Source organism: Sinocyclocheilus anshuiensis, unplaced genomic scaffold (assembly GCF_001515605.1).
Source record: "Sinocyclocheilus anshuiensis isolate Anshui unplaced genomic scaffold, SAMN03320099.WGS_v1.1 scaffold961, whole genome shotgun sequence".
NCBI classification, from domain to species: Eukaryota; Metazoa; Chordata; class Actinopteri; order Cypriniformes; family Cyprinidae; genus Sinocyclocheilus; species Sinocyclocheilus anshuiensis.
In genome coordinates this window covers 1,282,735-1,297,149 of record NW_015557049.1, presented here as the reverse complement: position 1 = coordinate 1,297,149, position 14,415 = coordinate 1,282,735, and the positions used below count along the sequence as shown (strand labels likewise).

Below are 14,415 nucleotides of genomic sequence, written 5' to 3'. Positions count from 1 at the left end.
GAGAGAGAGAGACAAACAGAGAGACAGAGAGATGGAGAGAGAGAGAGAGAGAGAGAGAGACAGAGAGACAGAGAGATGGACAGCCGGATGCTTAAATCAGGGGTGTCTCTTTAAATACTCAACGTGCTCGCCACTAGACGGGGATGTGGGTGTGGTCTGTTTCGTAACGTCAATCGTCGACAAGGCGTGACTAAGCAATTCCAACTACTTCAGGGAAACAAATGGGTATTTTAAACATTTCTGATATCAATACATGTTCCACATATATGTAATGGTTAATATCTCATATTAGTTGTAAATTGATGAACGGCACGTAAAAGCGGCTTGCGGCTGATCTGAGGTTGATTGGTTTTGTCTGCAGTAATCATGGCGTCCAGACGTCTTCGGCAGAGTTTTGTTATCCTGTACTGAAGTATGCAGAAATGTGTTAGCCGGAAGGACTTTACAGCGAGTTATCTTCAGATTTTATTATATTTTCCACAGTTTTCATTCGAACTACTAGGTAAGTGTTGAATATATGCTTTGTGGTTTCGTTCGTTCAGCGGCGGCCCGGTAACGTTACGCTGGCGTCGAGCGCGCTAGCTTTAGCATATGACAGAATATTATACAATGTTTCAACATTTTTTATTTTAATTCTGAAAATGTTTGTCACTCGAATTTCTTGTTGATTTTTATATAACACAACAGTAAGTCAGTTTAAAACTTAAAGCCGCACGAAAACGATGGAAGCCGACTGGACAGTTTAAACTGGACTAAACTTGGACTTAAACTAAACATACCCGCACATAACGAAATCACTTACACTTAAACTAAACCAGTGTACTAAACTTAAGCTCAATCGAAGTCCTCAACTTACTCTTAAACGAAACAGTTTAAATGTACACGTCAACCAAAGCACTAAAGTTTCGCTTAAACTGTAAGACTAAACTTGCACTCGAACTAAACCACTAATCTAGTTGACTGAACTTAAGTTTCAAATAACTAATGGACACTTAAAAGTACTAACAGTTAGGCTTAGGTAATAACCCTTTAATTGAACGAGCTAAACTAATCCTAAAGGACGAAATTTTCACTTAAAGCTAAATTTACAGACTTAAACCTAATTTGAATTAAAGGGGACGTTAACATTTAAATGACATTTTAATTCACATTCCAATCTAAATGGTTTCCATATGTTCGATTGTGTTTTTTTTTTCTGTATTTTTGTTTTGGGGCTGAAATTTACTTGACATGTGGAGTGTGTTTGCCTTTTGAAATTCCTCTTTAGGGGAAGTAATTCTTAAAGCGTTAGTTTGATAATGCCTGACCTCTTAACTTTGTCTTTTTTTATTTTTTTTTTATCCAGACTTGTCTCAGCTCTGTCCATTAGAATGAGTGATCCGGCTGTAAAGAGGGTGGTGAGTGATATCATTCGCTCTCCAGAAGACAAACGGGAGTATCGAGGACTTGAGTTTTCAAATGGGCTGAAAGCCATTCTCACCAGTGACCCCACCACTGACAAATCATCAGCCGCGCTGGATGTCCACATAGGTAAACAGGAAGAGTGTTTCTTTATTGTTTGCTCCATTTTGCGCACATTTCTCCACTTATTGTTTTGTGCTCCCTTCTATTTTAATGCAGGCGATTTATTACTAACGTGAAGGACATCTTAGCCTCAAGTCTTCATTATTGGCCATCAATAACTGCGTTTAACTGAATTGATTGGGTTGCCTCTGTCTGTCTCTCTATAGCTTTCAACTTCAGAAAAAGCAACTTTTAATAGTCCAGACCTTGGCAGCTGCCCTTGTCCTGGTTTTATGTCTTTGTTGTAGAGAGAAACCCACGAGAGATTTGAATAATTTTGTTTCTGAGCAGACCACTCTGCACAAGTCATTGAAGGCTTCCTTGTGTCACTTTGAATCTTTTCAGCCCTTTAAGAAAATAAAAGTGTAACTTTAAACAATTGATTTGAATTACAGCTGGAGCGTCACAGATTTATGGGTGGGCTTAACTGATGCCAGGAAGTGCAGCTTTCAGCAATCAAATCACTTTATAAAGCAAGAGTGTTTAAAGAACTGTCCATTGAATGAAATGTTGAAATGTGTAAGAAGAGATATACATTAGATAGAAAGATGTGTCATTGCTTTTCTTTAATACTTACTTATTACATTTTAAAAGAGCTTTTTGATAATAAGGCCAGAATCACATTTGAATGCATTGAGGTCATGTATTTTTTTCTTTTCCTAGGCTTTGTTCATGAATTTTCAATCCAAAAAGGATAAAAGGACTAGCTTAACAAACAGATTCAATAATTTAGACAATGACACAATGCTGTCAGTGGTCCTTAATGAAAAATAAACTGAATTTGGTTAAAACATTCATAAATCAGTTTGTGAAAATTGCTGCATTTATTTCAATGTAACAATGTTTTACATGGGATTTGTGCAAATTCATTCTCCTTGTGTTGCATGAATTTGTTTCTTGAAAATACATTCATTTTCAACAGAGTTTGAGTTGAAATACTGATTTGCTGTAAGTGATTCTAGTGTAAATTGTCCTATTGAATTGAGTAACATTGTTTTGCAAACAACTTACACATTTGTGTTCATATTTTATTTTATTTTATTACTGTTCAGGCTACAAACTAAATGGATTTGAATTGAATTTGTGCTGCCTGTCTGAACAATGCCTAAAGACTTGGAAGCCTACCTGTCTGACTGACTAGTATATTATGGTTCAGCTGGTTGTCTAAGTGTTTAATGCCTTTAATACTGTAGCTCACCTTCATACAGACCTTTGTGTAACTATGGATTTAAGCATGAGGTTCTTGAATATGCCTGAACCTGTTGTCATCCAGTGAAGTCAACTCGAATTACAAGTTTGTCAAGCACACTTTTTGTGTCATAGTGCAAGCTAGCGGTATTTTCTTGCGCTGCTTAATCTCCTGCTTTTCTCTTCTTACTATCCTGCAGGTTCTTTGTCAGATCCCGAGAACATTTCAGGATTGGCCCACTTCTGTGAGCACATGCTGTTTCTAGGCACTGAGAAGTACCCCAAAGAGAATGAGTACAGTCAGTTTTTGAGCGAGCATGCCGGCAGCTCTAATGCCTTCACCAGTGGAGAGCACACTAATTACTATTTTGACATATCCCATGAGCATCTACAAGGGGCTTTGGACAGGTAAATGAATCCAAAAAAAAAGAGCAAATGGTGAATTATTAAAGAGCCATCTGGAATGCTGGTCTGTTTTAGATGCTGAAGAGTGATGTGTACGCTGTTTGAACTTATGAAAACGCAAACCGGGTTCAGACCTTCAGGTGTCACGATGCCTTTCGGTGTGGAGTTACATGTCCAGGAGGAATCGGGTTGCTGGGATATAGAGAGGAGAGTTTCCCCCAGAGCCCATCTGCTCCTGTGACCCAGAACACCACCTGCTTATTGTAACATTTGAATGATTCATGATAAATCTCCAAAAACTGGGTCATGACTCAGAATTTTGCGAACATATCAGTGGACACTTTAGAAAGCACTTTGTACGTGTTTGACAGGTAGGAATGTGAAGGATACATTTTGAGGGTGTGGAAAAAGATGAGGCAATCATGTCTGATTGCCTCAGCTTTTTCCACACCCTCAAAATGCGACCATTTGAAATCAGTCGGACACATAGCGAATTGGATGTCTGAAAGCACACCTGCACCCGCCTCTCTGAAATTCTCATTGGTCAGCAGATGTATATATACATGTGTTGTGTAGCAAAAGTTAATATTCTTAACTGTTGTTTGCAGTACGGAATGTCACTTTTGCAAACTGCATTGCATGTTTTGCAATGCACAATCCTTGAAGTCATTGGATTCATATGAGCTTTGATGCGTCTTAAACTCTAGTTTGTATTGTAGGTGCACTTAAGCTTGCCATTTGTCCATTTTATTGTCAGTCTCGCCAGATTATAGTGGGATTATGGTGACTTAAAGACTGTGACTTTGTTGTATTAATTTTATTTGAAATCTATATTTTTGGCCCTATTCCATATTTAAGGTGTTCTTTCCCCCTTGCATATTTATGATAAACTGCGCAGATCAGCATGTCACTTGCAGCAGTGTTAGTTACTGTGTACATTTATTTGCATGGCAGTTGCCATTCATGTCAATTTGCATGTTTTTAATTTCAGGTTTTATTTATACAAATGTGAGACATTTGTATAAATACAGTTGTAGGCTAACATTTGATTGTTCAAACAGACTTATTCTAAATAGTGCATTAAATGTTTTTTGACTGACTTTGTCTCGTAGATTTGCCCAGTTCTTTCTCTGTCCGCTGTTTGATGAGAGCTGTAAGGACCGAGAGGTGAACGCAGTGGATTCAGAACATGAGAAGAACCTCATGAATGACGCATGGCGGCTTTTTCAGTTGGAGAAAGCCACTGGGAACCCCAAACATCCTTTTAGCAAGTTTGGCACTGGTATGGAAATGCTTCATGCTTGATTTAATCTCTTTCGTGTGTATATACTGTCCCATCATCTCTGTTTGAAGACCTAAGATCATTTGAAACATGCCTTTTTCCCATCACAGGGTACTGTAATTGTCTATACTTCATTCTCAGTGAAGGACAGTGGAAAGATAGAGGATAATGTCTAGATCAATATAGCCTAATCTTCTTTGAGGAGATTTATTGTGCCCAGAATAGCCAGATGGTGGCAGGCTTGAGTTATATAAGGTTTGCTTACTCTTAAAAAAATAAATAAATAAAAAGTGGTATGCTCTGTCCTTTATCCTCATGCTAACCAGCACCATTCAGAGAAAAACTGTTCATTCAATTGATGAAATGAATGCTGTCAATCAAATGTTTATTTGTAACTACATCAGCCTTTCTTTAGAAAGTTTAAGGTTTCGCTCCAACCTATTGAGTTCAAAATACAACTATTGATGTAAGACAAATTTAAGTCCAATAAAATGCTCTCCAACAGATGTATATGTTAGTGTTTTGCAGCAAAAGGTAATATTCTTAACTTGTTTGCATTACGTAATGTCACTTTTGCTAATTGTTTGCATTTTTTATTTTTTTTTGCAAAGCACAATCCTTAATCAGTGGATTCATGTGCTTCATAAGGAATTCATAAGAGCAGACGGGTAACACACTGATCTGACAAAACCCAACAAATGTGTTTGTTGCCATTTGTCTGTGTCTGTCAGTGCAGTGTGAATTGACCTTAATTAAATACCACCTACCACTCATATAATGGTACAGCAACAGTTTAAAGATTTAAATAAATGCCCTAATGATGTCTGTGGGCCACTTCATCAGAACAGTCACCCTCAGATCTTGGTTGAATTCATATGGCCACGCTCCAAAGCGAACACAGGTTCACTTTCTTCATCAACTCTTTTGAGTCAGGCAGGTCTGTAGCCGTAGGTGAAGCTTGTGTAAATTTAAAGTTGTCTTAATCTCTTGGTACAAACTGTCAAGTGCCTATTGACTGTCCTTTATATTCTTATCAGTGGTTGTTGTTTTACACTAATTTATTTGTGTTTTGTGATTTTTGTCTCTAAGGCAATAAGTTAACCCTTGAGACAAGGCCATCTAAACAGGGCATCGATATCCGTGAGGAGCTGCTCAAGTTTCACTCCACCTACTATTCCTCCAACTTGATGGGATTGTGTGTGCTGGGCAGAGGTCAGTCATTGGCCACATAACCATCTTAAATCGATTTCTTAAATTTGCACTTGCTAGTGGATGAAGAACATTTCCTCTTTTAAATCTGCAAAGTATTCACATTGTTAAATAAAAAAACTAAAAATCCAAAAATCTGAAACAAACAGCCTCAGATTTTTGTATGTAAATGTAGCTGACATTAAACACAATGATCTGTGAGCTCCATTCAAGCCACGGCAGATTTTTCACTTCAGTCTCAGTCTGACACTGAATCTTTCATGAGATCTGCCTTGTTCTTTGTCATTCTGATGAATGATTCATGATTTGTTTTTGCGCAGACTAGTATGTATTATGAAGGGTGCAGAGATTAAGTTTTCAGTTTGAGTTTAACATTGTGTCTCACGTTTTTTCAGAGTCGCTGGATGATTTGACATCTATGGTGGTGAAGCTTTTTGGAGAGGTTGAGAACAAGACTGTCCCTCTCCCAGAATTCCCATCACACCCTTTTCAGGAGGAACACCTGAGGGTGAGATCTAAACCTCAGTCATGCACCCTACACCCTAAACCTGCTTCTTGTTGGAGACATCTAACAGAAATGCTTTATCAGAACTGACCTTTTGGTATTATACACTTCCATTCAAAGTTTGACGTCAGTAAGATTTAATATTTTTTTAAAGAAGTCTTACACTAAGCAAGAGTGCATTTATTTAATAAAAATACAGTAAAAACAGTAATGTTGTGAAATGTTATTGCAAATAAAATAACTGTTTTCTATTTAAATTTAAAAAAAATGTAATTTATTCCTGTGATGCAAAGCTGAATTTTCAGCATCATTACTCCAGTCTTCAGTGTCACATGATCTTTCAGAAATCATTCAAATATTTTGATTTGCTGCTCAAGAAAATTGATCAGTGTTGAAAACAGTTGTACTGCTTAAAATATTTCAGAATTAGTTGTTGAATAGAAAGTTCAAAAGAACAGATTATTTAAAATGATTCAAATTAATCATTGTTCGATTACATTTAAATGATTATCAATTTGATGCATTTTTTGCTGAATAAAAGTATTACTTTCTTAAAATCTTACTGAACCCAAACAGTAGTGTAAAGTTAATGACGGGTAATGTCCTTTGAGTTTGTGAATGAATAATTCTACTGCATTAAACCCATGTTTGTAGTAGGGCTGGGCAGTATATCGAGTTTGTACGATATATCAATATTTTCTTTATAAACGATGCAATATGAGGCTATACCGTTTATATCGATATACAGTAGTTTGATACGAGCGCATCTGAAAATATAGATGAGGACACAGACTGAGCTGCTGTGGAGAAAGCACATAATCCAATTTGTTCTAAATATGTGACAAGCTTCATATTAAGGCCTTTAAAAACTGATAAGACATAGTTTCACATGTTAGTTTAAGCGGCTCGGCCCATCATATGCTCTGACAGAAAGACTGTGTGTGCCGGGAACCGCGGGACCCGACCGGATTTTTTGGTGGTGGTCGGTAACTCTGGTGTAATTTGAACGGGAGCGGGCGGTCTAACCAGAACAGGCAGGTTGTTGATGAGTGACAGAGCAGAATAAGGATGGAGCAAAGTGTGGATGCGCTGTCCTTGAAGGACGTTGAACTCGGTTTTGTTAATATTTTGCTTAGCCTATAATTTGAAATGAAAGATGTTTTATTTATTTTTCTCTGCGACAATTTTCCTACTGTGTTAACAGAAAAATGTCAAACGAATTTAGTATTTTGACAAGACGAATAAAAATAGCTAATAGGCTGTTTTTGTACAACCTACTTTTTTTTTTTTCTTCTCTCTGCAACACTTTTTCCCTATTGTGTTGTCAATGTTAAACGAATTGTGTCCTGACAAGACGAATAAAATAACATACAATTTTGTGCAGACTACACTTTTATTTGTCAGCCTATATCTCTTTCTTTCAGTAGCAGAAATTTTAATGTGAGATTCTGGAAACGAGATCTAAATTTAGCGGGAACGGTCGGGAAGAGAATTATTCTAAGTGGACAGCTAAAATAGATTTTTTTTTTAATACAAAAACGAAAATACCGAGTTATATACAGTATATCGCAAATCGGTCAAAAAATACAGGGATATGAATTTTTGCCCATATCGCCCAGCCCTAGTTTGTAACACATAATTTCCTTTTCTTTTAAGGAATGTTCTCTGCTACTCTTTTATGTACTCAATTTTTCTTTCTTCCCCGGTGCAGACTACACTTTTATTTGTCAGCCTATATCTCTTTCTTTCAGTAGCAGAAATTTTAATGTGAGATTCTGGAAACGAGATCTAAATTTAGCGGGAACGGTCGGGAAGAGAATTATTCTAAGTGGACAGCGAGTGAACAAAGATTGAATATGGAGCGGGTGGGTGCGGAATAGAACCTTGCGGGAGCGGGACTAAAAAAACAGTCCCGTGCAGACCTCTACCTTCTGCTTTGGGATTCTCTGCTAAAACTTCAGACTTCAGTGAACGAGCACCACCGCGCGCATGTGCGCCAAACAGACAGAGCGCAATTAAATAGGAGTGCAATAATTCTGACTAAAATATACATTTCGCTCAAATATTTGTAGTTGGACAATAAATGTGACATGTAGAATTTCACATAATTTCCTTTTCTTTTAAGGAATGTTCTCTGCTACTCTTTTATGTACTCAATTTTTCTTTCTTCCCCGCAGCAATTTTATAAAGTCGTGCCTATCAAGGACATTAGAAACTTGTATGTGACCTTCCCTATCCCAGACCTGCAGAAGTACTACAAATCAAATCCAGGTCATTATCTGGGCCATCTGATCGGACATGAGGGTCCAGGGAGTCTTTTGTCTGAGCTCAAAGCTAAAGGTGAGAGAGTTTGTCAGGAAAGGTAGCTTTTTCTTTGAGTGCCCAAATGATAAAATGTGCAAAAAATTAAAGATAATTTGCCACTAAGACATCAAATTAGCATTTGACTGGTAAAATGGCTTGGTTACATAAATTTTAGATCTCAGCCATGCATTGTGTCCATGGATTCATGGATGCACTGTGTCTCTCCTCAGGATGGGTGAACACGCTAGTCGGAGGCCAGAAAGAAGGAGCCAGGGGATTCATGTTCTTCATTATTAATGTGGACTTGACAGAAGAGGGGCTGTGTAAGGACCTAGAGTGTTTTTGTGTGTGTTTTGGTGCTGGTCAGTAGGTTTTTGATGGCTTGAGTTGTATTTCCTGTGTCTCTAGTGCATGTCGAGGATATCATCTTCCACATGTTCCAGTATATTCAGAAGCTGCGGACAGAGGGCCCTCAAGAGTGGGTCTTTCAGGAGTGTAAGGTATGAACATGCTTGTTAAAGTAGAGTCCTGCAGTGCAAAGAGTGGAAAGACTTGTGAGTTCCAGTCATAGAAATGGAATTTACTGTGTAAATGGCCGGTCACACTACACATTTCGTTCCATTGACTTCCATTCATACGCATGCGAATGCGGGAGAGTGGAAACGCAAGCTCATGCGAAGTTGTTCCAAAGTTCAAGTTTGGTGAACTCTGACCTGAGAATTCATATGACGTGAAAACGTGACCAATAGAAGATCGATTGCCAAACCATGACCTTGTAGCTGAATTAAAAAACATAAATATAAAATGGCAGCGCTGCAGAAAAATGGAGTAGATTGTATATTTTTACATTTTGGATTTATTATTATTGTTGAATTACATTTTTTAAAAACATGCTGCAGAGCATGACGATATCGCGTTGCAGCGTCAAAAGAAATTTTGCATGATGCAAGTCTAGTGTGACCGCGGATTAATGCAAATGTCATGGAATTGTGCAAAATTTAGATTAATAAATCCAAATTAGAGCCATACACTTAATCAAATCATGAAATGGACTAGTGTTTGTGAATATTAATCCTTGAAAAGACTATTTAAATATGAAGTTGACATGTTTTGTGTGTCTTCAATACAACTCACCAAAAAATAAGTTTGGTTTAACTTGAAGAAATTATGAGAAATGTTACTATTGTACTGTAGAGTGTACTTCTTAAAGTAATAATAGCACTAAGACAAATACAGTTTATTGAAACATTATTTTCAAAGGATTATCACACAATTATTTGTCCGTTATTTAACTGTAAACCTCTGTTGTGCAGCACATTTTGCCAAATAATGAAAGAAATTGATCAAATTTAATTTGTAGGCATTTCAAAAGATTTAGTAAATTCTTTTATGCATTTATTTGAACTATTTGAAAGGCAACCTAGAAAAATTTTTACTGAAAACAGAATTTGGGAAAATTTATTTCATAGGGCCCTTTTAAGGACTGGTTTACCCAATAATTAAAATTCATTATGTACTTTATCTTGTTTTTTTTTTAAACATCTATGACAAACACCAGGTAAATTTTCATACAGTGCTACTGACAATGAGACTTGGTGGTTAGGACATCACTGATTTGTCTCTACATTTTGTTTTTGCAGGATTTGAACACTGTGGCTTTCAGATTTAAGGATAAGGAACGTCCTCGTGGATACACGTCTAAAGTGGCTGGACTATTGCATGTAGGTGTCTCCCATGAAAGACTTTGAAAGGTTGTCACCATGGTTACAGTTGCTCGTGTCATCAGGGTGCTGCTCTGCATTTTGTCAGGAGATCATAGCCAGTGTTTCATTTGAATTATTTTGTGTTTGTGTACCGCATACGACAGTATACTGCATTCTATTTCAAAAATAGTGTTTGGAATAATATGTATCAATATACCAATCGAACAGTATTGTGTAACTTGGATCTGGAATTAAAGACAAATAAATAGCTATTTTGCATTTTTCAACACTAAATTTGTGTAAACTGTTGCCGGTCTGATAACCAGTCAAGTAATCAATCAAATAATAAGTCAAGAATGCTGTTAATCACTGATATTGCTTCTGGATCATTCGTCAATTTGGAAATGTTAGGTTGAGTGCATTGTATTGTAGGTTGCAGTACCCAGTGATCTGGTTGGATACTAAAAAATATTTAATAATTCTATAAATTGACATTATAAAGCTATAAAAAAGATCAGATTTTCTTTTAGAGCAAAACATATATATAATGCCCATTTCTCTGTGTGTCAGTACTATCCGCTGGAGAAAGTCTTGGCTGCTGAATACTTGCTGGAGGAGTTCAGGCCAGACCTGATCGAGATGGTGCTTGATAAACTGAGACCAGAGAATGTCAGGTGAGCACAGTGGTCTTTCAGTTTTGTAACATGTGTACACACTTTTATGTGCATAACATGTAAAAGAAAGCAGTGTGAATTATTTATTTCTTTTTCATATTTGTGGTGGTTTGGGATCCATTCAAATCACTAATCTCAAATATTAAACTGAAACACTGTCGTTGGTGTTACCCATGATGAAAATGTTGTGGCTAGTTGGGAAAGATGTTTAGTGTCCCCTCAGGTTGAGATTGGTTTAACACAGACGTCCAGCCATTGGCTGCTCTCTTCAATGACCTACGGAAGGAGCTTCATATTTGAACCTGTGCAAAGCAAATTTCAGCTTCTTTAATGTATTGCTGCTCAGGGCCAAACAGGGCTCAGATTGCTTAGTCTTTTTATCATTTTTTTTTGTAACTGGATCTTCTTGCTGTGTTTGAAAGTCTCCCACTTCAGATTCTCACCAATGTGACGGAGGTTTTCAAATTCAATTTCCTTTCCAGCTTTAAAAGAGCATTTTGTCTCTGTTTGAACCGTATCTCAGCCCATACCATTGCTTCTCTCGTGTTGTTTTTGGGATGGAAGAACTTGTAGGGTTGCTGTATTTCATTTTGTCTTAGTATTTCCAAACTATTCAGATCAAGATAAAGACTTAGACTTCAGATCTGGTGATTTGCTGCTTGTCATACCTCTTCTTGTGTGATTGGCTACACCACTGACCTTGCTAAAAGCACTGCAACACTAGATGACCAAAGTCTCACATAGCCAGACATTTGGCTATCTGTGAAAATCTGATCTAGCCTTTGCTGGCCAAGAACTGGCAACTTAGACGGCTAGAGACAATCTGTACCATATTTAAAATGACCAAGCACAGTTATTGTGACATTTAGCAGTGGGTTTATCAGAATTTCATGAACGTTGCCAAATCCACAAACTAGTTCTTCCTCAGACGTGCACATTGTAGAAACCCAGTTCCTTGTAAACAACACTTTTGTTTTCCAGTAGAATTGAATAAAAATCTGTGCTCTCTGAGTGCTGGAAATTGTGTAGCACCCGTTTAATAAAAGCTTGCCAGACTGAGAAAGCACTTGCAGTTTTTGTGTGCACTAAGCATCAGGCGGTGAAACTGCTGTATCCTGCTGGTAACCTTGTGTGATTTGGACTAATTCTGGAAGGAGTGTTCAGGCTTTTAGACAGAACCTATTCTGGCCTCTTATGTAATTGATTGATGCAGGGGAGCCCAGAATAGCACGTCATTGTTCCAAAAGTTCTCTATTGGTCAGGATGGTCTAAATTTGTCCAGAAATGGTGCACTGATCTAATGCCCTACACATCAGATTGAGAAGCTCCGGGAAACTTGAACCTTTGATTGGGGATTATGGTCATTACATCAATCTATTTACTGAGCCTGGGATCTGATAAAAGCAAAATTGCATGGCCCATTTTCCCCAAGGGAGTTGTGAGAAATGGACGGCGTCATGCTGTGTCTGGTGCAATGATCTTACAATTCTTTTGTCTTTTTTTTTTTTTTTTTTTAACCAAGTTTCATAATAAAGCCTTGCATTTGGATCCTCTACTCCATTGTCACGGCCCCCTATTCATTACAGATTATAGTTCTATAACTCAGCACTGAAAAAAAAAAAAATTTTTTTTTTTGTTTTTTTTTTTTTTTTTTTTCTATAAGGGTTGCGGTTGTCTCCAAATCATTTGAAGGACAGACGGACCGGACTGAGGAGTGGTACGGCACACAGTATAAACAGGAAGCCATTACTAATGAGGCTATTAAGGTGAGACACATTTGATTTCGTCATGTTTGATTTCATTGTTTTTTTTTTGTTCCAAGTACACACACAAACCGTATCTTCATTTTCATTCAGAATTTAGTAGGGGTGCTCCGATTGATCGGCTACCGATTGCTATAGGCCGATAATGGCTTGGGAAAGTTTGATCGGCGGTCTGTATAAAGGCCGACCTCATAAACCGATCTCAAGCTGACGAACGCGCCTGCTGTGAGATGTTTGGCATGACATGCAGCGGCACCATCTCAATCTCTTATCTGGCGCGGGTAAAATAATTATAATGCTGATAACGAGGTAAAATTCATATTTCTTCAGTAAATAACTTGCGAAGTAATTTGCAAACTTTCTTTGAGACATAATTTCAAAAACAGCGTGAGTGTATCACCGCGCGCTTTCTCTTTCCCTCTCTAAATGCGCAAATGGCTTCAAATCAGCACATCGCATCTGCACAATAAGCCAGCTGCACAGTTCACACAGGAATTGTCTCTTGCACAATCGAGGCAGTGTTGCATTGTCACTAAAGTTTATCATTTTTATTTATTTTTAATTCGTGTCAGTGTTTAAACCATTCAGCACTTGCGCGCTCTCCTAGAGACGGTGCGCTCATGCACACTCAAAGCGTGCGCACATAACACCAGGTTCACACATACTCTTGCTTATTTTTATTGCGTTTAAACGCGTCTATGAAAGATTGTATTACTGTACTGCATAAAAACAGAATCACGTTGCTCAAAAAACATTTTCAGTAACAACGTTTGGGTTTGAAATCAAAATGGATAAATGTTGTATTTGTGGCAAACAGCCGCGGATCAGTAGCGGACCTCTGTGTGAAAGCACAATGAGTCCGTGCTGCTTCTGCACCACTTACAATACCGCACATGGACTGCATACACACTGCAAACGGAGTATGTGTGAACCTGGCATGAGGCTGCCTCACATACAGCTCACGAAATTAGATGATAAAAAGAAGGCTTCAAAAAGATCGGTATTGGTGATCGTATCGGCAGATATTGCTTCCTGTGATCGGCAATCTGTGATCGGCCCAAAAAATCCTGATCAGAGCGCCCTTAGAATTTAGACTAGTGGTGAATGGTCTGGCTGGGTAACTAAAAAGGTTGTAGGGGTGATCCATGTATTATGAGCACTGTATGTTTGATCAAAGGGGACTGGCTAAGCTGTGAAAAACAGGTCAGCTTGATTTTGTAAAACTTTAAACTCTGCTCTAGGAGATTCATTTTAATTTTGTATACTGTAATTACCATAATTTGGGGAAGAAAATTAATTGTTTCCTCCTTTTTGTTTCAGAAATGGCAAAATGCAGACCTCAATGGAAAGTTCAAACTGCCAGTGAAGAATGAATTCATTCCAACAAAATTTGAGATTTATCCTCTAGAGAAGGATTCCCCATCTGTCCCCACTTTGATAAAGGTGCTTTATTCTTAAATAAAATTTGTATAATTTGCTCTTGGAGTAACTTTAACTGAATTACTCAGAGTCTCTCAAAAACTGACTTTTCTTTCTTCCTCAATCTCTTGTCCTTTATTTTATTTTATTTTTTATTTTTTTTAAAGGATACAGCGATGAGCAAAATTTGGTTCAAACAGGATGACAAGTTTTTCCTACCCAAAGCTTGTTTAAACTTTGAGTTTTTCAGGTAGGTTCAGCATAAAAACTACATACTAGTGATTGTCTATTTGTTTATTTATATTTTGCATAATAGTAACAATTATTAGTGGTAGGGTACGAAGTTGTCAATTATGTATTAGAGGAAGAAATCTATTTTTTAATAAGATTTTTTTATTTG

The 14,415-nt window shown here is 37.4% G+C and overlaps 1 protein-coding gene across 2 annotated transcripts in view; it reads left to right on the top strand.

The window, feature by feature from the left end:
• Nucleotides 1-147: 147 nt before the first annotated feature.
• LOC107676380 (insulin-degrading enzyme) overlaps nt 148-14,415 on the top strand; it is a 24,492-nt gene continuing 10,224 nt past the window's right edge. The window contains exons 1-15 of one of the 2 annotated variants that reach the window (XM_016470902.1): nt 148-225; nt 362-502; nt 1,346-1,530; nt 2,952-3,159; nt 4,269-4,438; nt 5,528-5,650; nt 6,043-6,155; nt 8,330-8,492; nt 8,687-8,779; nt 8,865-8,956; nt 10,097-10,177; nt 10,730-10,833; nt 12,497-12,599; nt 13,917-14,039; nt 14,183-14,265. In XM_016470902.1, coding sequence (XP_016326388.1) covers nt 1,371-1,530; nt 2,952-3,159; nt 4,269-4,438; nt 5,528-5,650; nt 6,043-6,155; nt 8,330-8,492; nt 8,687-8,779; nt 8,865-8,956; nt 10,097-10,177; nt 10,730-10,833; nt 12,497-12,599; nt 13,917-14,039; nt 14,183-14,265 — 1,616 coding nt within the window. In that variant the 5' untranslated portion in view covers nt 148-225; nt 362-502; nt 1,346-1,370. The remainder of the gene's footprint in view (nt 226-361; nt 503-1,345; nt 1,531-2,951; nt 3,160-4,268; nt 4,439-5,527; nt 5,651-6,042; nt 6,156-8,329; nt 8,493-8,686; nt 8,780-8,864; nt 8,957-10,096; nt 10,178-10,729; nt 10,834-12,496; nt 12,600-13,916; nt 14,040-14,182; nt 14,266-14,415) is intronic. The other variant, XM_016470903.1, reaches the window with a different exon arrangement.